This window comes from Canis aureus, chromosome 32, assembly GCF_053574225.1.
Source record: "Canis aureus isolate CA01 chromosome 32, VMU_Caureus_v.1.0, whole genome shotgun sequence".
Taxonomy (NCBI): Eukaryota; Metazoa; Chordata; class Mammalia; order Carnivora; family Canidae; genus Canis; species Canis aureus.
In genome coordinates, this window is record NC_135642.1 from 27,195,369 (window position 1) to 27,221,827 (window position 26,459).

The 26,459-nt window shown below is 35.2% G+C and overlaps 1 protein-coding gene across 13 annotated transcripts in view; it reads left to right on the forward strand.

Annotated features, from left to right (window-relative positions):
• The window catches only part of TCF12 (transcription factor 12), a 371,870-nt gene that overhangs the window by 318,807 nt on the left and 26,604 nt on the right, over nt 1-26,459 (forward strand). For 7 of the 13 annotated variants that reach the window (XM_077881227.1, XM_077881229.1, XM_077881231.1 and 4 more), the window contains 8 exons: nt 4,734-4,839; nt 5,884-6,023; nt 6,311-6,455; nt 6,791-6,855; nt 16,139-16,217; nt 23,983-24,056; nt 25,054-25,125; nt 25,876-26,082. In XM_077881227.1, the coding sequence (XP_077737353.1) occupies nt 4,734-4,839; nt 5,884-6,023; nt 6,311-6,455; nt 6,791-6,855; nt 16,139-16,217; nt 23,983-24,056; nt 25,054-25,125; nt 25,876-26,082 (888 nt within the window). The remainder of the gene's footprint in view (nt 1-4,733; nt 4,840-5,883; nt 6,024-6,310; nt 6,456-6,790; nt 6,856-16,138; nt 16,218-23,982; nt 24,057-25,053; nt 25,126-25,875; nt 26,083-26,459) is intronic. The other 6 variants (XM_077881232.1, XM_077881234.1, XM_077881233.1 and 3 more) reach the window with 1 other exon arrangement.

Genomic DNA, 26,459 nt, shown 5'->3' on the forward strand with positions numbered 1-26,459 from the left:
CCACTAGTCGCATGTGACTATTTGATTAAAGTAAAATTAAAAATTCAATTCCTCAGCTGTACTGTTCATACTTCAAGTGTTCAATAGTCACATGTAACTAGTGGCTACTATATTGTATAGCACAGATGTAGAACATATTTATCATCACAGAGACCTCTGTTGGATAGTGCTCATCTAAAGCATTCCTCTCATTTTCTGTGGAAGGGTATCTTAATTAAGATTTATAGCTATTCTCACATACTAAAGAATTCCTAACTCATCTCCTATCATTTGGGACGTTTAAAAATATCAGCCACCACACAGGCTATGGATCTATTTTTAAAGGCATGGGGAATGACATCGTCTTTTAACCCATCACTGGATGTGACACAATTTAAAAAAAAATGAAAAAGAAAAACCTATCTTTTTAGCAAAAGCTGCTACTTCGCATCTTTTCTCAATAACTATCAGAAAATCATTTATGGCTCCCTGCCTGACAAGGATGTTTCCAGTATTAATCACAGGAAGGATGCATTGAAATCAAGAACACAGTGCACAGCTCCAGCCTTTAGAGCTGAACAGAGAATGATCTGCCCTGAATTAGGAGTTATCCATATGACAAAACTGAATCATCCAAGCAAGTAAAAAGGAATGTTTTTGTTAACTTGACTCCCAGTTGGTTGAATGAGCTAAAACATCCCAAGGATAATTGTGTAATCACTGTAAAGAGTAATTGTGAATATTCACCCCTGAAATGCTCTGTCACTCTTAAAAAGTAAGTTTGGGTGGGTGACATGAGGACATTAAAGATATTGATGTGGATTTGTTCTTTTCAACCAGACTTAACAGGAAGGGATCTTAGATTTTCAGTTATATTCATTCAAGTTGGAATAAATGTTACAGTTCTGTTCACCAGACACTCACAATTTCTCTCATCACCATTCCTGGAGGATAAAATGTGTAAGTGCTTGGGAAAGAAGACAGTGTCATGATAACAGTTGTGAGCCTTTCATTCTGAAATGGAAGTTAGAATTCTAAAGAAAAGTTATAAATATCTACCACATTTTAATTTTTAATACATCTTAAATTATTTAATTATACCTTCTTTTAGGGTTTTTTTTTTTTTTTTTTTTTTTTTTTTAAGTAATCTCTACACCCACCGTGGGGGTCGAACTCACAAACCTGAGATCAAAAGTCACAAACTCTACCGACTGAGCCAGCAAGGCGGTCTTCTATTTCTCTTTTGAATAGTTTGATTCCTGGTAGATTTTAATTATTTTAAAGCATATATATTCCTTTCTCTTAATTTTAAGATTGTTTGTTGTGATACAAAATCATACTGAAGATGTAAACGTATGATTAGATCATTAACTAGAGAAAAAAAAACTGGCATCTATGTGCAGGTGATCAGATGACATAAGCAGTCTGGTTTTAATTTGTGGCCAGTACTGATTGTAACTAAAAGAGACTTGCTCTTTTTGTGGAATTGGCTGACTATTCCCCTACATCTGGAGTTAATAAAGTCTTTGAGACCACATCAGTTGCGCTTTGCCGCAAGAACTCTTTGATCTGAAAAATTGAGACTGGCACAACTGCTGCTTCATAACATTGCATCTATGTTTTTGCAAGCTATGGTTAAGATACCAAAAGTAAAGTTATTTGGCCGGTGTTAGAAATGCTGTTAGATGGGCCTCTTTAAGAACCAGGTTTTTCAAACATTTTTATTATGATTAAAAACTTTGAACTTATGTTAGTAAATAAATGATAAGCTTTCTTAATAGTTTAGAGTTTTTACCATTTTCATTTATAAGATCTATCTTTTAAAAGTCCATTCATTTCTTTTCAAAGTCTGTTTATAAAAACTAACATTAAAAACAATTTTACCTCTAAAATGAGCCTTGTTTTTTCCATACAGCTTAAAATTTTTACATAAGAATAGGCAAGTCTCTTCTGCCTTTGTTGTGTTTATCTTGGTTTTCTTGTTTTCCATGACAGTGATTATCTGATCAGCATATTCTTCTTCGTTTAACAGTGATTATAAATCAGTACATTCAGGTTTATCCTTTATTTGCTTTTATAATTGCAAAAATTTAGAATCTTTTAAAGTGTAGTATATTATGTATGGAATACAGTGAATTGAATAGGAATAAAGGTAAATAAAAATTGACAAATTACACATTTAAATTGACAAATTATGTAGATTTTTTTGTGAGATGACACATCACAATGAGTTTTTTTCACAAGTTGGAGGCTTAGATATTATTTCAATCTATAACCCGGATAGAGTTAGAGAATTTTGTATTTCATGCTTTGAGATCATGATGGTGTATATAGTAAATAAGCATTTGTGACAAGAAGCGTATGTTCTAATGCTGTCTTCTAAATTTTATCTCATTTGTATTTTCTCACTGGTCTTTGGATTTACTTTATTCTTCATTGTTTGTAGTTTCAGCCTAGTTTGGAAAAATCTATGTATAAAAGGGACAGAGGACATGTAGGTGTAGCTAAGTTTAGATACTGATACTTGATTAAAAGAAAAAAAGTGCAAAATTCCTTTCCTAAAAACTCTTCCTGCCCATCAACCTATATAATACATTCCAAACACCTTTGTACATACCCAGTTATTTCACTCTGACACTGTCTTATGTATAGCACTAAACTAGAAAAATATATTTAGTATGTGTAATGGGGAAGAAAACACATTTTATCTGCCATATTCCTTTATCTAGGGTCTTACTAGGTGGTTCTTAGGTCTTGTCCCAAACTTGTCAGGAAGCACAGGTATGTAGTTTTTACCTGTGGGATATGAGAGGAAACTAACCTAAGTAACATTGAAAAGATACACCTGTGCTAGTATTAAACCAACTAGTTGGCAAGAAATGTAAAATAACTTTTTAATCTATTTAGCATGAATTGTATTTCTAAGTAGTATTATGCAGACAAAAATTAAGAAACAGCCCTTAAGAACTGAAAAAGGGCAATATTTTGTAGAATAATGGCTCCTACAAGAATGACAGAAAGATAATTGAGATATTATTAGCTAATCGTGCTTACTATGCTAAAAGCATTGTATATGTATTATCTCATCTGATTTTCCCATCAACCCCCTGATGCAAGTACTGTTAGCACCATCTTACCAATGAGGAAATTGAGTCTTGGAAGCTTAGGTAATTTGTCAAGAGGCTTTATAGTTAGTTAATGCCTCAGAGGAAGAATAAATGAATATAAATGATAGTTTATGTAAATAAAATTTTGACTTGCATTTTAATCTCAGTGTGTGCTTCCTCAACTTTTTTATTAGTGCATAGACATACATGCTCAGGATAAAATACCAGAATATGTGAAAGGACATAAAGTAAATGTCTTCCTTCCCAGTTCTAAGTCCAGAGGTGTAACCACTAAGTTTCTTACGTGTAATTCCAGAAATATTCTATGCTTGTGCCTAAAAGATGTGTATGATTGTTTTTATACATGCTCTCATAATTTTAATAAAGTAGCTATTTTCTTCTACTTAAGTAAACACTTAGGATTTTTATTTTGGAGTGACATTTAATGGATGTACTCTTATCTAACTAAACAAAAGAAATATATTTTCTATGCTGTTCACAATAGGATACCTTTTCATTCTTCCTCTTGGTTTACTCTTTTATAGAGTGTGCATCACCTTAATTGTTAATTTGTTTTCCTTTTTTGATTTTAGCGATCATGATGAGAATGGTTTTATCCTATTTTGATTATTAAGGTTATTTAGCTGCCCATTTAGTTTTGTGGAGAAATGGCTATGTTGGCCATTTGCCAATTCAAAATGTTCATAGTTTGCTTATCTGAAACAAAGGTTTACCAAAGGAAATTAATACTGCTCTGACAAATTAAATGAGATTTTTCTCTTTTTTTAAGATTTTATATATTTTATTTTAGAGAGAGAATGCATGTGCACATCAGCAGAGGGAGGGAGAGGAGGAGGAGGATAGAGAATCTCAAGCCGACTCTGTGCTGAGTGCAGAGCCAGATGCTGGGCTCGATCCCATGATCCTGAGATCATCACCTGAGTAAAACCAGGACCCTCAACTGACTGAGCCACCCAGGGACCTCTAAATAACTTTTCTTAAAGCTGTGGCAGACTTGAAAGTTTACTTAAAGTTAAAATCCCTCAGCAGAATTTGCTTTTAATTTTGCTAACCCTACTAAGTTAAGCAAGTTTCTGGAAACCTGCGTTGTGCCTCTTATGGTTATCCTTTAATAATAACAAAGTATAGTGACTCTTTAACCCAACTCATTTTGATTTTGTTAAGTCTTGTAACAGTGAAAAGAATGAATTTTATGCACCCAAATTCTATTTCATGCTGTATTCAAAAGACATTGTTTCCACTACCACATTTTGAATCCAAATAAGCCTATATGAATTTGTTTTGTAAACAAAACAACATTTATGACATCATTCAGCCACTTGGTGTAATTGTCACACAAAGATGCATATGGGGATTTTTGGAGTAGTGTTTTTCTCTAGTAATCAGCTAAAAACAAATACGTAGACAGTAAGATTATTATATATGTGGATTTTTTGTCAGTTTCTTTGGATTTGTGGCAGCCCTTTACACAGATTTTTTTTTTAATTTTTTTTTTAATTTTTTAACCTTTACACAGATATTAACTGGGCCTTTTTAGGCCCTTTATGAAATATAACACTCATTTTACATAAGTGATATATATGATAGTCATTTACATTTTAATTAAATTTCCTGTTTAATTTAAAGGTATATGCACCATCCCCAAATTCAGATGATTTCAACCGTGAATCTCCTAGTTATCCATCTCCCAAGCCACCAACCAGTATGTTTGCTAGCACTTTCTTTATGCAAGGTAAGTACTGCCAAATAGTTGTCAATCCTACAGCAGTTATATCTATTGTATATTAGCTAATATTTTAAGATTGTGAGGAAAAAGAATACCTATACAGGAATTCAAATGTTATTTATGTAGGTATTTTTGACCAAAGTAAATTAAAATTTGGTTTAAAATTTCTAATGCTGTTTATTGCTGATTGCAGTATAGTTGGACTATCCAGCAAACCATTGGTGTGTCCATCTAGTATTGATCAAACTTATAAAGGACTTCAGTTGAAAAAAATGAGTAGAACTACTTTTTCTCATTTTAGAATTTAAACGAATGAAAGATATTAACACTAGTTTCTTGTTTAAAGTATAGACTCTTATCACTCCTAGAATGATCAATATAAAGAGTGGATATCAAAGAACAGAATAAGGCTTGTTAAAAAAGAAAAAGTATTGCATTTCCTTTAATTCATGTCTAGCAAATCATTTTTATTTGGTCTCCTTTGGTTTTGGACTATGGGAAGCCTATACTATACTATGGAAGCAGTAAATCACTACATAAACGCTTCTTGGACTTTACACTCATGAGTGAAGTCATTACTAACACATTTCACACTATAAGGTAGTCATTATCAATTACTTATGTTTTCTATCAGAGAAACTTCTTTATTCCACAGTTTCATAATATTTGATATAATGTACATTGCTTATTATAAAGAATTTTTTGGTATATTTGTGGTTATACTATTCAACCAAAATTAAATCCAACCTATCCTCAAATTTGAGATTTTTATTATCCTCTTTGATATTAATTTAGATCTTTTGAGGATTTTTATGACAACCTGCCTACTGCAGTTTGGTTTACTTTTTTCCCCACTCTAATTATAAAGCTTTCTTCCCTTCTTTTAAATAGTAATTACACAGTTTGGAGGGAAAAAAACTAAGATAGAAGACTGGATTGGGAAAGAGAGGGAAGAAGTATCTGGAGGTTGTCTTTTTGAATTCTTACAGCATCAAAATAAAAGAAAAAATTTTAGCTAAGAAAAATTTTGTATTTCTCTTTTCGTCTTAGATGGGACCCACAATTCTTCTGACCTTTGGAGTTCATCAAATGGGATGAGCCAGCCTGGTTTTGGTGGAATTCTGGGGACCTCTGCTTCCCACATGTCTCAATCCAGTAGTTACGGCAGCCTTCATTCACACGACCGCTTGGTAGGCTGTAACATGTGACTAGGGTGCAGCAATACTTTGTCTTCGTTTGTGTTTCTCTTTGGATTACAAGTGTAAGAATTGATTCTGCCAAAACTTCTAACATTTGAAATACTTCTAGGCTCACTATATTTAGTATGCCTTTTTCAAAAGTAAATGACAATAGCAGTGCTCTTCCAGCTGCTAACTTGTAATGTTCTCTTTGACCTGTATAATAGTTGTCCAGTTATATGTGCATATTATTCAGAAAATGTATTTAATAGATCATGTTTCTTTCCCTCTTTCTCTAGAGCTATCCTCCACACTCAGTTTCACCAACAGATATAAACACGAGTCTCCCACCAATGTCTAGCTTCCATCGTGGCAGTACCAGCAGTTCGCCTTATGTTGCTGCCTCACACACTCCTCCCATCAATGGATCAGATAGCATTTTAGGTGAGCTGTTTTGGGTTGGCAAAACTCCCTAAAACCTACTTTGGGGATTTAAATGAAAAATGACCCCACATCTTTCAATATGCTTTTTAGTTTTAAGTTTTAAAATGAGAAAGAAAGGAAGAAAAACTTTTTAATTTTCATTAATGTAGAAACTGGTAAGGAACTCATCTTTAACTTAAGTGTAACACATACACAATATGTGCTGATTTATCGTGACAGTGTGTGAAATAATGGTAGAGAGCACTCTTGAAATCATGGCAGAATGCAAAAAAAAAAAAAAAAAGGCATGCCTACCTGCTAAAATTCTTCATTTGTTTTCTACCTGAAATATCCAGGAACCAGAGGGACTGCTGCTGGAAGCTCACAGACAGGTGATGCACTTGGAAAGGCTTTGGCATCTGTGAGTATTGATTTTACCTATTCTGCTAAATGAATTTTATGGTACTGAGTGCAGTGGCTATATTTTGTTGACAGTACATGCCATAGTTAAAGGGTGTAGTTACAACACAATCAACTTCATATCTCATTTAGAACTCTTCTCGGTTTGTATTGATTCTTGCTGCCCTTAAAAATAAATCAGGAGAACACCTTCTCACCCCACTCCCACAAGACCCTGTCCTTCTAAATTCAATTTAAATACGTCTTTGATTTAATGAAACAGATGTAGATAGAAGAGAAATTTGCGAATTTTTAGATCGAAAGCAAAAATTACTGAGATTGTTAAATTTATGTATTGGTTTTAAATAAACACTTAGTGAATTGCCCATGTAAGTCGGATGGAACCAAGAAAGACAACTCAGTTATTCTTTTGGTCCACAGAAGAAAGTGTGTTCATAGGAAATTTTTCCAAGGAAGAAAGTATTTTGCATATTTTTTAAAAGGAAAAATAATCATCTGCAACTGATTCAAGAAATAGGAAAGGAGAGTCTTCCCCAAAAAAGCCAGATTCATTGAAGAACACATGCTAACATGAGTAAAACTGATTTGAAGGAATCCCATAGTATTTTCTTGAGCAGCTAATTTATATCACATCAGGACATTAATGACAAAGCAATGATTGTTTTAATAGCTGATCCTTAAAACATTAAAACTGAAATCTCTGGGCAGCCCCGGTGGCCCAGTGGTTTAGTGCCTGCCTTTGGCCCAGGGCGTGATCCTGAGGCCCGGGGATCAAGTCCCACATAGGGCTCCCTGCATGGAGCCTGCTTCTCCCTCTGCCTGTGTCTCTGCCTCCCTCTCTCTCTCTCTCTCTCTCTCTGTCTCTCATGAATAAATAAAACCTTAAAAAAAATAAATTAAATTAAATAAAACTGAAATCCCTTCTTTTGGAATTCTTTTGGGAGAGCATTTACCAGTAATTCACAAAGACTCCAAATCTAATTATTTAAGAGAGGCATTTCTGCCTTGTACTTTCTGAATTTCTCCTTAGGCTTTTTCTTTCTTTTCTTTTTTTTGTTTCTCCTTGAATGGTATGCCTCTCAGAATTCTCACAGAGTTGTCTTACATTTTCTATAAAGTGCAGTTAACTCTATCAGACACATTTACTGTTATGCCTGGGGAAGGCAGACCACTTAATATGTGAGTAGAGGAAGCAGCCATTGAACATTTAAGAAGGAGATAAACCTCTTTGTATATAGTTTCTGTAAATAAACCTTTCTCTGCATCCCAGTACAAGTTTCTTGAGTAATGAAGCCAAGGCAAACTCAACGACCACATAGTGGAGCACCTCACAAAAAATGGAGCTCAGTAAATGGTTGTCAAATTCAGTCTTGCATCATATGACAAAAATAGTGAAGATAAGAACAAAGCTCACAAAAATATCAGCTATAATTTGAATGTTTACTGGGTACTAGGCATTATACTAAGCATTTACATGCTTTGTTTCATTTAATCCTCAAGAAAACCCTGTGAGGTTGGTATTATTATCCTCACATTACAGATGAGGAACTAAAGTTTAAAAGGTTAAATAACTTCAGCTCAGAAAGATTAAGTAGTTTGTCCTAGGGATCACCAAGCTAGGAAGGATAAAGCCCATATATATTAGGTAAGAACCTGGATCCAACTGTCTTTTTCACTACTGTTACTCCAGAAAGAGAAATGCTACAGTGACTGCAGTTTCACAAGGTGTTGATAAGGATTAAAGGAAATGGTCCTGCTTTTTCTGGATTTATTCCCACCTGATGAAAACTATCTGCTTAGAAATAAAGTTTTTCTACAATATTAAATCTCAGGGCCTCCCAAGAATTTGATTGGCTTGCCATATTTTCTGTGGATTCTGAAAGAATCTGGTAGCAGGTATTTCACATGTAGGAGGACAGATAACATTGAACTTTGAATTCTAGTCAACTTTAAAAAATACAACCTACATTTTGGGGGCTTTTTTTTTCCTCACAGGTCTTTTGTTTATTTTATGCAAGGAAAACTTCTGTAAAGAAACCTTGGCAGGTAGGCAGGGAAGAATACGTAATGTTCTCTCAGTGGTTGTCCTTCAAGCTCCCTTTCAGTTCCCCTTCTTCTAGCTGACTTTTTTCCCATATTATGACCAGCATACTAGCCAAACCAGTTGGCATTAGGGGGGAAAAAAACATCCAAATTCTCTATGAGTGGAAGCCAGGCAAGAATGTTTAATCTAGTTAGTGGGTGGGCTTTGGTTGTCATAGAAACTCAGCTCTGTCATCCTATGTTGTTACTAGGCAGGAGCAGCCAGGTCATTCCATAAATCATTTCTGTCATAGCTGATGGTGATGCATTCCATCTGCTCCATCACTGCATGCCATAGTCTGCACACTTGAAATCCCTTCCTTCAACCCATCTGCTGCCCCCTCCCCGCCAGACACCTCCCCAAAGTACATTCTTTCTCTAACTTCCATTACAGACTTACATTTACTTTAGTGCTCACAGAACGTACTGAAAAACAAAAACATTACATGGGGAGTAGGAAGGATTAGAAGAGATGAGGAGAAGGAATTTTCTGAGGATTACATTTGAGAATCTAACATGCATATCAGAATTTTATGTTAGGTATTATGGATCTTTGGAAATGGTGACCATAAATACTTTGAAATTTTAAGTTCTTTAGAATATGACATTTTTAATAAAGCATCTACTTTTAGATGGAAAAAACACTATGCTGTTGTCATTCGTAGTTATTTCTAGCTCCCCAGTCGTCTGATACATGTCTTAGAAGGTCTTTCATGTGTGAAACATCACAGGGTACAACCTTTGTTCTTTAGTTTAGGTATTAAAGAGCACACAGAATACTGTGATTAAACATGTAAGGCCAGATAATGCATTTGCAAAGGTTCCTTTATTTTAGGTTTAAGCCGGGATAATTGTGGTCTTAATCTCAGGATAGCTAGAAAGAGAATTGTACATGAAAGTATTTACACAAAGTTCCCAAAGCCCTGTGGATTATGCATTAGTTTAGATAATAAACTAGGGTAGATAGAAGGAAAGGAAAATCTGGGTATTCGTGCCATTTCTAATGTGTTTCCCTGAACATTTGCCAGACAATAACCCTTTAAGATTGTGCCCATGGAGAGTTATGTAGAGGAAGAAACATCTGGTTTATTTCAGTGCCTAATACCATATCAAAACACTTGGTCTTTAATTTAGAGGAGATCAAACAAGAGGACTGTTTAACTTTGTTGATTATATCAGACTTCTTTGTGATAATTTATGTTTTGATTTCTACCTCCGAGCAAAGAGAAAAAGAGGGAGAGTGAGAGAGTGTGTGTGTGTGCATGCGCACGCGTGTGTGTGTGTGTGTGTGTGTGTGTTAATCTGGATAGTTAAATGGTCAGTAGTCTCTGACAAAAGAAAAGAAAATTCAGGGAAGTTGACGTTTAAAAGTAATTCATGAAATAAGTTTCTTTGTTCCTTAGACTCAATAACATTAGCATAATAAAGATTAACTGAAATGTGCACTGTAGTGTTTAAAAAATTGGGCTCACAGTTCCAAGGTTGGGCTTGGGAGCCCTCCATTGTTTCTTTTTTGTCTGAGGCCCTTTTCATTAGCTTCTGGCTTATTGGCACCCTGCTGATTGGAATGGACCATGACTGATAGGAGGAGGAGCCTCATTTGTTGCAGTAAAATGAGGCATATTACCGTTTAAGCCTGGCAGAAGGTATTGGGAGTTATTCATCATTGGTCATTTAACAGTATGAGGACCATGGACTGCATGCAGAATGAGTTCTTACTTTGTGTTTATGCTTTACATTCTAAATCACTCCCATCACCATTTTTAAAGTGACTGACTTTTTTCTTTTTTTTTTTTTCAAACATCAGTGTAGGAGTTCTTTAAGGTCAGAAAGTATAAAAAGTAATAAAATCCTGATTTAGAATGTTCTTTGTCAAAGTCTAATTTTAGAATTTCTTAAGGTAACAATTTCTATAGAACAAGTATAATTTGTATGTGGTTTGGTGATAGAATAAACATACAGAGGTGAACTTTAATGAAATAATCTGTGATCTAAAAGGCTGTATTATCCTGTTTTGTTTTGTTTTTTTAATGTAGCGTTGCTCCTCCTCTCCACATATCCACTCTATGAAAGTAGAAGGTACAAGAAAAAGTCCTGTACTTTGCCAGGCTGTCAGTTCAGGGAAAGGTATTAATAACAATTTGTTTGTCATCACTTTAATTTAGGGAAAAGGAGAACTAGACAGTGTGATGGGTGAGTGGAGAAAATGCCTTTTATTATACAATTGGAGAAGCTGCTTTTGAAAAAAAAAATGAGGGAACCCTGGGTGGCGCAGCGGTTTAGTGCCTGCCTTTGGCCCAGGGCGTGATCCTGGAGACCTGGGATCGAGTCCCACATCAGGCTCCCGGTGCATGGAGCCTGCTTCTCCCTCTGCCTATGTCTCTGCCTCTCTCTCTCTCTCTGTGTGTGACTATCATAAATAAATAAAAAATTTAAATAAAAAAAAAGAAAGAAAAAAAAAAAGAAAAAAAATGAAAATTATATATTTTTATACTTGATACATTTTATATTTGATATGTGTTTTTATAATGATTTTTTAAAGCCCACAATTGATTGTCTTGGTAGTCTACTTATACCTTCAAAAACCCATGCCTGCCGAACAATATGGACTGCTTAATACATCTACACTAATTCTCAGAAATAATGGAACATCACCATATCATTATTCTCAAAACTTATACCATAAAACTGATTTATAAGTGAATTCAGCTTTATAACAGGATCTTTTAGCCCCCTTTGGTATTTCTGTTACTGAACTCCATTACATAAATATTAAGAAAAATACCATTTACTGAGTCTTGATTTTTATCAAAAAGTATAGCAAATTTCAAGTGCATTTTACTTCCAATTTTTTTTTTAAATATTCAGCACCTACTTATATAAGGCAGTGATAGGCAATGATGGATTCCGTGTAAAACATTACATGGTTTCTGCTTTCAGAGAGCTTACAGTCAAGGAGAGATGATATGACAAGTATACGAAAAATGAAAACGTACAGCATACTGTAAAGTAAAAGACTCAGGAAAAGTATAGTTATTCTAAGTATAAAGGAGGTGAAGATGAGTATAAGTGGGGAGGTGACATTTGATCTGGACTGTCATCTGGTGTAGAATTCCATCAGGGAGAAATTAAGAAATAGACGTTTTGAAAGGAGAAGCCATATTCAGAAAATGAAAAAAATATATATGTTTTGTTTGGATTATAGGATACATAAGGTTATAAGTAGGTTATAAGGTAAAAAGATATTTCAGTGACAGATTATGAAAGACGTCAAATGTCATTCTGTTTAGTAGGCAGCAGGAAACAATATGTCAGATTTGACTGTTTAAAACTGGTTAGGGACAATAACTCAGGCAATTATGTATGGCGTGAAGGAGCAGGGAGTAACTAGAAATGTAAAGACTTAAGTAATCCATCCATAGTTCTAATAAAGGTCTAAAGTAGTGTCACAGCGGTGAGAAGGATATGTTCCTATCTCAGAAACAAGAGAATTGCAGGTATTGGAGTCTGTGGTGGGAAGGGTGGAGGGGGCTGGTAGCGGGGAGAGAGTGGATTTGGTGGCCATGAGAATGCTGGTACTGAAGTAGAGGAAACAGAAGAGTGATGAAGGGAGGAGTAGGAAGCTTGGAGCAGTAATGCAAAGTTTGGCTTGACACATTGAGCTTGAAATGAAAGAGTATGTCCAGACAGAGAGGTCCAGCAACCAGTATGAGGATAGAAATGTCAACTTAAAAAAAAAAAAAAAGAACTGTCAACTTAGTAGTCATTCATAGAGATGTCATAGTTGATACTTTCAAAAGTTCCATTACTGAGGGATAAAACACAGGTAAATAGAAAAGAAAACTGAGACTAGAGCTCTGAGGGAAACCTACATTAAGAAATTGGCAGCATGATGGGCAGCCTGGGTGGTTCAGCAGTTTAGTGCCGCCTTCAGCCCAGGGCATGATCCTGGAGACCCGGGATCTAGTCCCACGTCAGGCTCCTACATGGAGCCTGCTTCTCCCTCTGTCTGTCTGTCTGTCTGTCTCTCTCCCATGAATAAATAAATAAAATCATTTTTTAAAAAAACATCAAATGCTCTAATAAATTTTTAAAAAAAGAAACTGGCAGCATGAAAGAGCGACAGAGCCTACATAATTAATTAGATCCAGTGATTTAAAAGAAATACTCAAATAGTAACTTCTCACAAGGATAATATTCATTCCTTCAACAAGTATATATTTACCAGCACTGTTGTAGAATCTGAAGCTCCTGCAAATACTGTATAATTCAGATTCTGTCTGAATGAAACAAAATCCTAGCTCTTCTGGAGCATACATTTTATTGGGGGAAAAGGTAAGAGAGTAATAAAACAAGTAAACAAGTTTAAGCAGTGAAGGATCATTATAAACACTATGAAGAAACACAACGAAACCAGGACGGTGTGTTGGAGATGCAATGCTGTTTCTCCACTGCTATCATGCTATTAATCTTTTCAGTGAGTTGAGTCTACTTGATGGTAATCAGAAGTTTTGCATGAACCTGAAACTTTTCTCACCCTCAATGTTATCAACTCCTCCCTGCCTTACCAATATTATAGTTAAGACATATTGCATAAAAGTTAATATCAGTTCCTAAAAATTATGATTATTTGAATCTTGAATGTGAGAAATAGTGATTTATGAAAGTAAAGGGATATGTTTATGGTTTAAATCATTTTCTGTATGCAGCCCACTAAGAACCAAACTGTGACCTTTAGCTAATTTTCATATGTGCATCCTGATTTTTTAAAAGGTAACAACTTTAAGACCAACAGTATTGATCTTAATACAACATACTACCCTCCCTGTTACTAAGTCCTTCCGTAATATCTTTTGAAGTCTCCATAGTTTTGCTTTTCCAAAATGGCTTTTTAACTTGAATATACAATTTCTAGATCTGGCTGTTTGGAGAGAGTTGGTGATTAAAGGCATTTACAATTAGAATTTAGTAACATTATACAAATTGGTGTTATTTTCTTTGAGGTAGGTATAGTATATCCCTTCATAGTCAAAGGAAAATAGGCTTTCTGGCTGGTTGCAATTCAATCAGTGCTTGCTTCTTTTTAAAAAAATAGAAGCTGTTGTGTTTAATGATTATGATTTGTGGAATTCTGTTTTAAATAAGCCTGTCCCAATATCTGGCTTTTTCAGCATATTATGTTGTCTTTAAAACCAATGCTGAGACCCCCTTCTTGGCCATAATTTGGGTCTCTTTAAATTCGTTAGAGCTCTAAGCTTATTCAGAGCAAGGGTATTTTTATCGGATGACTCCTTTCACCCACAAGTAGTTTTCCTTTTTAAAATGTTTGACCACAGTTCATCCACATAAGTTGAATTGTTCTGCCCTAAGTTAAGTACTGAGATGTGAGGATGGTTTATTATGCTCATTATAAAAATAGAATTGTCCTAGAGAAAACTTCCTAGGAACTCTTAGTACTTAAAGAGACCTTTAAAATATTTAATGGTTAATTGGGTAAACTTGTCACTATTGTCTGTCACAATGTTTTAGCAATATGAAATAAATACAAAAAATTTCAACAAAATTTTCAGCCAAAATACCAAAATTTATGCATCTAGATCTTATACTTTTTTTAAATGGTTCTCTTAGTGGTGCCTGGGTGGCTCAGTGGGTTAAGCATCTAACTCTTGATTTCAGCTCAGCTCATGATCACAGGGTAGTGACATCAAGTCCATGTTGAGCCCATGTGTGGCTCTGTGCTGAACATGGAGCCTACCTAAGATCCTTCACTCCCTCTGCCCCTCCTCCTCAGTTCCTGCCACCTCCCCTGTGTTTTCTCTCAATGAATGAATGAATGAATGAATGAATGAATGAATGAAAGAAATGGACCTCTTAGGAGGTAAAATCAACAAATCATTTTGGGAATATTATCTGAGAGACTTTTAGGGTTTCTTCCACTTTCCTCAAGGGTGACAAAATAAACCCTTTGGACACAGGTTCAGTTTTTCTTTTTTTGTTTTTGTTTTTGTTTACATATTTTATTTACTTATTCATGAGAGACAGAGAGGCAGAGACATACACAGAGAGAGGAGAAACAGGCTCCATGCCAGGAGCCCAATGTGGGACTCGATTCCAGAACCTCGGGGTCACGCCCTGAGCCAAAGGCAGACACCCAACCACTGAGCCACCCAGACATCACCACAAGTTCAGTTTTATATGATAACATCATTTGGCAAAAATGTAATTGATCAGACTGAGAGCTTTTTAAATGAGAGGGGATAACTACTTCAAAAAATTATTTTCAAAAAAAAAATTATTTTCTTTGGCTTTTAAACGGTAAGACTTATCAAAAGATAATAGTTTCTGGAGATAATTATTTTTTTAATGGATATCACTTATTTGGATGATATATTTAAGAAAGATTGTTTATTAGACGTGTGAATTCTACAGTCATTCTCTTTTTCTAACAGAAATGTAAGTAATTTTCAGCTACAGTGATAAAGAAACAAATATCTATTTTCCCTCTCATTATTAGAATACATATGATTTTTTTTTTAAGTAGTCTCTGTGTCCAACGTGAGGCTCAAACTCATGAGAGTCACATGCTATACTCACTGAGCCAGGTAAGCACCCCTGGAATATATGATACCTTTTTTTTTTTTTTTAAGATTTTATTGATTTATTTTGAGAGAAAAAACAAACAGGGACAGAGGGATAAGCAGACTCCCCACTGTGCAGGGAGCCCAATGTGGGGCTTGATCCCAGGATCCCAGGATCATGATCAGAGCCAAAGGCAGACACTTAACCAACTGAATCACCCAGGTACTCCTAAATACTTTTTAATACTAGTTTGAAAACTATACATAGCCTTGGGATTCCTGGGTGGTTCAGCGGTTTAGCGCCTGACTTTGGCTTAGGGCATGATCCTGAAGACCCAGGATGGAGTCCCACATCGGGCTCCCTGCGTGGAGCCTGCTTCTCCCTCTGCCTGTGTTTCTACCTCTCTCGCCCCCTCTGTGTCTCTCATGAATAAATAGATAAAATCTTTAAAAAAATAAATAAAACTATACATAGCCTAATGTAATAGTCCTAAATTGATGAAACCGGTTTTTCGCTCTGAGTTTTATGAGTGGCAACTTAGATTATAAAAATAACTCCATACAGATGGATTTATATTTTTTGTTGTCACATATTGATACATGTATATTTTGTTTTCTGGTTAGATTTATTCTCCTGACCATACCAGCAGTAGTTTTCCATCAAATCCATCAACACCAGTTGGATCACCCTCACCTCTCACAGGTAGGCTTCTGTTTTATCTGTTGACTTAAAAACATGGGTGGGGCTGCTTTGAAAATTTTGAACTTTGTTTATTGTCCAATAAAATCTTGAAAAAATTATCTGAGTTTTGAGAAAACTTGTAAACAGAGCCTTCCTCTTACTCATTTTGGAGAATATTTAAATATTTGCTAGTTTTGAATTATTCTTTTCCAATTCTTAATTTAGTATAAATTTTAGGAGCAGTTATTAGGATAAAAATAAGGCTAGACAGTTGTGATGAAAGCAAAATAGAGTAGATATATCAAGATTTTTGGTAAGGTAGCATAGAAAATAATCAAAATAACCTATTTAGAAGTATATCTAACTTCTTTCTTCCTTGTTCTCTGCTATGTACCACGTGTAAGACTCAGAGATGAATAACTTCCTGCTAGTTTGTCTTTATTTTTAGGTCCACTAAGTTGTTATTTCATATATATGTGTGTATGTATGTATGCATATACACACACATACATTAGGAATAATGTAGGGTTTTTTGCTAAGAAAAAGAAGTCTTTACGAATGTGGATAAATATTGTTAGTAGAGTTAGATAAGTGGTTCAGATTTGTTTTACTTTTTCCTGTTTCTTTCCACATTTGATACTATCCTATGGTATAAATTTGTTGAAATACAATTGTTATTATTCAAAATAGAAATTTTTTAATTAGATAAGTGGTTCAGATTTGTTTTACTTTTTCCTGTTTCTTTCCACATTTGATACTATCCTACAGTATAAATTTGTTGAAATACAATTGTTATTATTCAAAATAGAAATTTTTTAATATTAGGAATAAATAAAACTATAGGAAAATGCTTAATATTCATTAAGCTATAATTTTAAAGCATATTTTTTTAGCAGTGTCCAGAGGAAAAAATATGCTAAAGAAGAAATGTATTAGTTCTAAGGGAAAGACATTAGGCAATTGGGTAAAAATTGTCCTGTTCCTCCAGAATTTGACCTCAGAAATGATTCTTTTTCTGATCATGTCATTAAGTCCATGTGGCTTTGTTATGGTGGTTGTTGTTGTTAAACCTTTTTGCTTTATTGAGGGTTTCTGATATATCAAGGCCCTGGCTATCACCTGTGCTTTGTGTATTAGCTTTGTGACTGCTAAGAAGCATTCCAGTGTGGAGATGATGAACTGCTGGCAGCTGCTTTCAGCTCTTAGTGGGTTCTGCCACTTTCTCAGACACCGTGGCTTCAGCTGTCTAGTAAAAGTTGAACAGCTGTTCCCCGCATAGACAGGACTATGAAAGACCCATTGACTTAAAGTTGTTATTTAACAGAGAGCTGAAATTACAGGAAGAATGATGTAACTTTAACCCTACTCACCCCTCTGGCACAGTTTTACTGAAATTATCAGTGGCATTTTTGCCACAGCCTGTTTACCTCTTTCTCAGAGATGAGTATATTGGTTCTTACTATGTGTTCCCACCTTCTCACCTCTGCCCAGTGAGCTGTAAAAGTGTCCTTTGGTTTTTGTTTTGTTTTTTGTTTTTTTAAAGATTTTATTTATTTATTCATGAGAGACACACAGAGTGAGAGAGGCACAGGCACAGTCAGAGGGAGAAGCAGGCTCCATGCAAAAGGCCCAAAGCGGGACTCAATCCCGGGTCTCCAGAACCACACCTTGGGCCGAAGGCAGCACCAAACCACCGAGCCACCCGGGCTGCCCTTTGGTTTTTATTAATACTGAATGGGAAGTCAGGCAGCAGAGGAGTTTAGAATTTATGAGGGGACATCACTAAAATGGAGAATAGGAAGACTTAGACATTTTTCAAAAAATAATGGTCCAAAGTAAAATCTCACATTCCTCCTCCATCTTTATTTGATGTTTAATGAGTGATACCCTTTTTTCTCTTTGATTCAGCTGATTAATGAAAATCTATGGTCTATTGAAGTGTTTAATGAAGGTATTAATAGGCTTCTTATTCAATTCGGCAGTCATATTCAAAGAAAAATTCTTTCTTTCTTTATTCCTACTGAAACAGCACATCAAAGACTGATTTTATGCAGTTGCACTTCTCTCCTGTATCTAGTATTTTCCTTCCTGTCCCCACACAGACATATGCACACACCCTAAATTGGCAGAAAGGTAAAGGGAGAAGGAAAAAGGAAAGCATAATGTGATAAATTATTCACATGAAAAAGATGGAGCAAACCAGAGTTTCCATTATAATACGTGGAAATTGTTTGGTACCTTTTATGGTAGTAGCCTGTTATCTAGAGTAAAAAAAATCTACCCACTGTGTGCTTTCTACGTTTGTCCTCTTCTCTATGCCTGAGTATCAGTCAGACACAAGTGAAGAGCCACATAGGCAGCTTCTAAGGCAACCATCATTCCTGTTTAAATTCCACTTATTTTCCTTAGGAACTTTTCAGGCCAAGAACATCTATTTCTACCTAGAGTGTGCTTATGAGGCACTTCTGAGATAGTTATCCTGTATCAGTCGGGATGAATTAGGCTAAAAGGAAGAAAATCTCTTGTCTTGACTAGCTTAAATAATAAGGGGCTTGCTTATCTTGTACAAGAAGCCCATAGCAGGGCAAATTCCTGGGTACCAGTATGTCAGAGCTCCTGCTCTACTACTTTGCAGTTCTTCCTCACCCTGGTGGTGGCAAGTTCAGCTATTCAAGATACCATATGTGGACATAACCATGTTCATTGGAAGAAAAAGGGCCATCTTTGCCTTGTATTGTAAGAATCTTTTTCAGAAGCCTTTTCAGCAGATTGGCCCTCATGAGTCATTGGCCAGCACTGGGACCCTAACATACCTGCTCATAACAAAAATGGAACCCACCATGTTTATCTTAGACATCAGGATTTACCCAAGAGCTAAGAATAGAGTTACTCTTTTCTGGTTCATACCAGGAAAAGATAGATACCCCACCCCCTTCTGAACAAAATCAGCGCTCTAGCAGCAAGGTGGAAGAGAGATGACTATGTCCATTTGGGAAAGGACACAAGTATTTAAGAGGGTGTGTTTACTAAAGGAACTTGGGAAGCAGACAAGCAAAACCATGTTTTGCCTTTCTAACTCTTGGAATATAAATAAACAAAGGTTTAATAACTGCAATACCCAGTAGCAATCTTGAGAACATGTACAATAGAAATAAAGAGGGAGGAAGAGAAGAGAGGGAAGAAAAGATTCCTTAGTTTTGGCTAGTTTAATCAATGAGATAGTTATTTTTATCATCTGTCAGTGTGTTTGGTGTTAGGCATTTATCTGACTTCAGGAGATTTTCAATTTAGCTGAGAAAATAAAAGATAAACACATAAAAATACAACCGTCAGAATTCACTCTTAAGCTAGAGTGGTTGGAATAAACTTCATGAAGAGAACAGGACTTAAAAAGGAGAAAGAGCTTTCCTGGGTCCAAAGGAAGAGTGTAACAGATCCAGATGCAAGAAAGTACATGACTTCTTCATCTGGAGTCATGGGATTGAATGATTATGAACTCTCCACGAATGGACATGTGAAACACTAAGATGGAAAGGTTGGCAAGAGCCAAATTATGGAAAGCAGAGCGCTCAGTGCTACATTAAGGATTATGGAAAAATTATTTTTCCAAATTATGGAAAGCTCAGTGCTACATTAAGGATTATCCAACTTTTTTCCAAGATCTCATGCAAGTTTGAGTTTAAAGTGAGATTATGGGATCCCTGGGTGGCTCAACAGTTTGGCACCTGCCTTTGGCCCAGAGCGCGATCCTGGAGTCCTGGGATCGAGTCCCATGTCAGGCTCCCGGCATGGAGCCTGCTTCTCCCTCCTCCTGTGTCTCTGTCTCTCTCTCTCTCTCTCTCTATCATAAATAAATAAATAAATAAATAAATAAATAAATAAATAAATAAATAAATAAATAAATAAATCTTTAAAAAAAATAAAGTGAGATTACAAAGGGAGGCAACTAACAAAATAAGAAAATGCATGATAAATGATTCTAAGAATTTCTTTCAGCCATTCAAAGTGTTGGTATCTAGTCTTTAAATTTATTAACCAGTTAACTCTAAATTCCATTCAGAGTGAGACCAGATCAGAAACACTAGGTTAATTTTGAATTTAGTGATGAAAGAAAGCCTGTCCATATTTTCTAGCCAAATAATTCAATTCTCCTAATCACCTAGCTAGCTTATTATTGGGAAATGGTCATTAAATTTTAAGAGCAGGTAAGTTTATTACAATCCTTTTTGGGGTGATCCCTAAAAGGCCCAGGCAGTTACAGAAATTGTTAGCTACAAAAACAGTTGCAAGGTTGTGCTTATATAATAGAAGGAAGGATAAGCCCCAAGTGAGTAGATATCCAGATATCCAGTAGTGAGTCTACTCCAGATATCAAGTGACAGAGAAAGAAGGCAGGAAATCCCCTATTCTCTTCCATATGTGTGTAATAATGCTACAGTTGATGATGACAAGCTAGAGATAGAGATGCCAACATCAGCTCTGGGATTGACTTCTTCTAAACTATCCAGTCATCCCTTTTGTGACTAATAACATGAATTTTTTGAAAGGACTAACTGGGGTTCAAGGAGCTCTGTCCATGAACTATATAACTTGGCATTCATTGCTATGAAGTTCGAACAGTTATCAGTGATTTAAGCACATTAGTATTCTGTTTTAACCAAGTATGTCACACTAAGGCAGGCCAGTCCCATAATAAAAACAAAACAGGTTTGAGTGTATTTGTATTTCTCCAGTTTAATGAATTCCATTTTGCATATACACTTTAATATGATTTCTTCGCATCAGTGTAAAAAAAATAACGATTGTGAGTGATTTCTTATCTAAGTAACTCTGCACATTTCATTCCTCAACACTAAACTAGTTGAAGAACCACAGAAATTGCCTCTGTTGCCAACCAGATGCACACTAACAATCCTATGGTGTTTAAACAGAAAATTTGTATTAATATCCTATACAGATTAAATAATTTTATGATTAGAGTCCTATTACAGGCTGATCACCAAAGGGAAATAGAAAAGATGAAACAAAATGTCTAAAAATAAAATATTGTAAACATTTAAAAGAAGCTACATTCAAAGTAATTTGGGATCTTTTTCAAAATGAATTGTAATTAACCTCTTATCCACAGAAAATTCATAATTCAACATCTGTGCTTGGAAAGTACCAGTGCACTAAAATCAGTGGTGAGGTACAGGCTAAATAGAAATGCTGTTTATATGAATTCTTCATGTAGTCAGTTACTGGATTTCTCTGGTTGCTAAATACTGCTTGTTAAATAAGTTAGTTCACAAGCCTCTGTTTCCTTGCACAATTTTAGATTGTCCATGATTTATGTAGTTGAATTAGGATTACCTTTGTGTGTCTAGCAGGAAACTTTGTAATAGTCCTCAAGATATGTAATTTGCTTACGAGTAAAAAAAAATTATCTGATGAAGTACATTAACATTTTTCTTACAGTTTTAGTATTCAAATATTTTCTATATAATCACAAAAATTTTTTATATGATCACAAATTATATGCAATCACATGCATATAATTGAGAGAGATAATCAGGTTAAGAATCTTTCCAACTTTTTAACCTGCAAAATATATATGTTTGACGGGAATAGAATTACCCGTTTATTCAGTGAAAGTGAACTATAATAGTTATGACTTAATATAAGTTTGTGATAAGTTTATCAATGTTTTCTGAATGTAGCAAATAATCTACAACATTATTTGGTGAATGCTAAAACTTCAGTTAGCAGTAAATGAGACAAATTAAATAAACCTTTAAGTTCTCCAGTTTTGGATTTCTAATAAAACTCAGGTTGTCCCTGAACCTTTTTTTTTAAGATTTTATTCATTTATTCATGAGACACAGAAGAGGGCGGGGGCACAGACACAGGCAGAGGGAGAAGCAGGCTGCATGCAGGGAGCCCGACATGGGACTCGATCTTGGGTCTCCAGGATCATACCCTGGGCCGAAGGCGGCGCCAAACCGCCAAGCCACCTGGGCTGCCTGTCCCTGAAGCTTTTATTAAGAGCAATAACATGTATTTTTTTGGATGGTTTTCATTATTTTCTGTAAGTAATTTATTTCTAAATGCACAGTCATGAAATAAGATTTTTGATCAAGTATGTTGTCTTTTTTTTTTTTAAAGCTACCTTGACAAGACCATTTAAACACTACATTACATTCTCTCCAACACATCGAGTTAATCCTTCCTTTTTTTTTTTTTTTTTAGTTTTTTTCCTTTTTATTTTTTCTACTCTGAACTTCTTTTTTCTTTCTATTATTATGTTGCAAGTTGAAGGGCAAACAACCTTTAACAGTTCTCAAACTGATACTTTCCAAATTAAATAATGTGTGTTGGTATAAATTATGCTGGGAAAATGTTTAATAGATAAATGCATTTGCAGTCATTTGAAATTGGTGCATTTGTGTATAACTTAATGGCACAAGTAGCAGGACACTTTAGACAGTAATTTGGCTTTGTGAATTAAGGATCATAAATATGTTTATACCTTTTAATTCAGAAATGCTATTTATCCTTGGGGCACCTGGGTTGCTCAGTCAGTTAAGCATCTGACTTTGATTTCAACTCAGGTCTTAATCTTGAGTTCAAGCCCCATGTTGGGCTCCATGCCTGCAAATAAATGCTATTTATCCTCAAGACATGTTCCCAAAAAGAAAATAACAATGTTTACCACTCACAATATGGAAATATTTAGATACGATTCATAATAGCCTACTGAAAGCAGCCAAAACATCCAATAGTGAAGGAATAGTGATGGTTAAGTAAATTATGATCTAGAGAATCCGGTGAATATTAACAGTCATTATTAACATTGTCATGAACACTATGTAAAGCCATGGGGAGAGGAACAGAATTTTAAGTTATGTATATTTTAAGCACATCTTCTCAAGATAATGTGTGCTTTTGGACAAAGTCTGAAGAACATGCAAACCATAAAAGTTTTTGTTGTTTTGGTTTTGGTTTTTTGAAGCATAGTTGACAGTGTTACATTAATTTCAGGTATACAGCATACTGGTTTGACAGCTCTATATGTTATCATATGCTCACCGCAAGTGTGGCTACCATCTGTCACCATATAACGCTATTACAGTACCACTGACTATATTCCCTATGCTGTACCTTTCATCCCATGACTTATTCATTCCATAACTGCAAGTTTATAACTCCCACTTCTTCGCTCACTTTTCCCTTCCTCCTGCGCCCCTCCCCTCTGCCAACCACCAATTTGTTCTCTGTATTTATGGATCTGTTTCTGCTTTTTTTTGTTACAAAATATAACAGAAGTAGTTAATAAAACTAATACAGGTTTTTTTTTTTAAGATTTTATTTATTTATTCGTGAGAGATACACAGAGAGAGGCAGAGACACAGGCAGAGGGAGAAGCAAGCCCCCACAGAGAGCTGGATGTGGGACTCAATTCTGGGACTGGGATCACTCCCTCAGCTGAGGGAAGAGGCTCAGAGGCTCAACCACTGAGCCACCCAGGCATCCCAACTAATACAAATTTTTAAAAAATAGTTATTTTTAAAGTATAGTCTTGTCTTTTTTTTAAACTCCTAATACTGTTGTATGAATAATGAAAAAGATTTTTTTCTAATGTGTTGGGCTTATAAGTAGGCAATACTATGCTGAAGGCTGAGCAAAAATGCTTACATAAGTTTATGTACAACTACAGAGCACCTTTACCCTTTCTTTCAGAACATTATCAAGATCATCGATTTAACCAAGGTTATGTATATGTGCTTTTCATGTTTTGTTTTAACAGGTACCAGTCAGTGGCCCAGACCTGGAGGGCAAGCTCCTTCATCCCCAAGTTATGAAAACTCACTCCACTCCCTGGTAAGAACCTCTTAGAAATAAACAGGTCACTTTTATCTGACAGTGCAGAGTACATTTTTTCAGTAAATCTTGAGTAAAAAAAAACAGTAGGATAGCATTACACACAAATTCTTTGCTAACAAATGGCCTGATTTAGTTTAACAATATAAGACACATTGGGTGTGCCTTTTGCCATCTGTTCTTTGGGACATCAGGCTTCTGGACAGCTGGTGTTAAAATAGAGTTATGGGATTTTTGCTTCTTTGATAAATCTAGAGTTTTAATTCTTCTATATTGTTATGTTTACATAAAAGAGGAAACAAACAAAAAGGCCCAGAGATCAAGTAAAAGCAAGAAAATTAGTCCAGCAGTGGAAAATGGTATATTTTACTCTTTCTTATGTGTCTATTCTGTATATAATTTATTACATGTCCATTAAAGGTTTAAAATATAATATCAATTATATTTGTCATGAAAAGTGTTACTTCTCATGTTTTCTTTTTTAAAAAATGTATCGTGTTAATTGTATAAGCAAAAATGTTATTTAACAAAATGAATAAGGCAGCAGAATAAAAGAGCCTGTCTGGGTATTGAGGGCGAATAATTTGCAATAGAATGTAAACTACTGTGGCTTTTCATTGCTTACCACAGAATTACAAAGTATTATAAAAAAATAATAAGGATGACTTGATGGAATGCTAAGTCATATATCATTCAGTAATTCCAGGTTACAAATAGAAAAGTTCTTTTTCTGTGACTAACAGAATAGTTGAAAGGAAAGTCTTCTTCTCTCATATTTTGCAAACAAATATAAGCAATGTGTGCTATTTAGATGCTAACCTTGTAACTTCGCTGTTAAATCCCAGCCTTCTCATACCTTAATACAAGTAGATCTTGCAGGTCTCCGCGTTAACTTTACTAACATGTTATGCTGACATGCACATCAGCTATTTCCTCATCTCTTTTGGAGTTAATCTTAACCTGTGCTTTGCCTCCTGTTCTGTCTTGACTTTGCCAGAAAAATCGAGTTGAGCAGCAACTTCACGAGCATTTGCAAGATGCAATGTCCTTCTTAAAGGATGTCTGTGAGGTACTATTTCTTTTAGATGGTGCCTTTTTTGTGTTTCAATTACTTATACTTCCTATTATCCATTTAAAATCTTCAAGTCTGTACAGACTCCAAAGTCTTTTAAAATCAGTGACCATTTTCGTTTTTGTAGAGTATGTAAGAATAGATTTTTGTTCTTTTATGTTATTGAGAATGATTCTTTTTAAAAGAGCTCTACTGGCATGTGCTTTTGATTTTTAAAATTCTAATATGTTTGTGTATGGGGCATGTGTGTATCCACAGACAATATCATTTCCTCAGTTTTGTGAAAGAACATATTTGGATGTGTTAATCATTTAAGATAGGTATGCTTATTCGCTTAAAACAAAATTACAACTTAAACTTGATGGACTTGAGGACCCTTCCCCAAGTTTGCCCTCATTTCAAAGATCAGTATTAAAGTCCAGGTTATCTTTTTAATCACCTGTAATTATCAGATACAGCAGACTAGCCTTCATCTTTTGTAGGAAGCCAAAAGAAATAGCCTCATGGTATGTTGGTAAATAGATTATATGAAGCAGTGATTTGTTTCTGAAGCTCTGTTAATTTTGCTTAGTTGACAAATATCTTTTCTTTGATTCTTGGTAGTAGTGCAGGTAGTTGCTTTTGAAGCTACTTGATATAGTACATTTGACTTGCTGTCTTCCATATAACCCAAAGTAGGAAACATAGCAGTTTAATGAATTTAACAGATACCAGCAGTAACCCCATGTCTTTTTTCAATTCCTACAGCAATCTCGAATGGAGGATCGTTTAGACAGACTGGATGATGCTATCCATGTGCTGCGGAACCATGCTGTGGGACCGTCTACTAGTTTGCCTGCTGGTCACAGTGATATACACAGTTTATTGGGACCATCCCATAATGCATCAATTGGAAGCCTCAATTCAAACTATGGTGGATCAAACCTTGTTACAAGCAGTCGATCTGCTTCAATGGTAAAATAGTGCTCATCTTTTTTGTAATAACCACTAAAGCCTATAGTATAGTCTTAAATGTTTTTCATGAAATCTTTGGAAGAGAGGGTCCTTCTTGTTTAAAAACACTTACTAGGCAGAGTCATTGGCTGAACATTGGCCCTTAAAGTCCTGTTAATGATCATGTGCAAAGAGCTAAAACTTTCTACAAGACCATTTTAGCTTAAACTTAGAGTTTTTTTCCTCCAGATGTGTCACCAGAACAGTTTTTGCCTTGAAATAGTGTGTAGGAAGTCTAAAGAGCAAAAACAGTAAAGCCTGAATTTCAAGGGTTCTGGTCTAGAACGGCTGTTTATTATAATTTGGAATCACCCTTCAAAAGCAGAAGGAATGTGAAA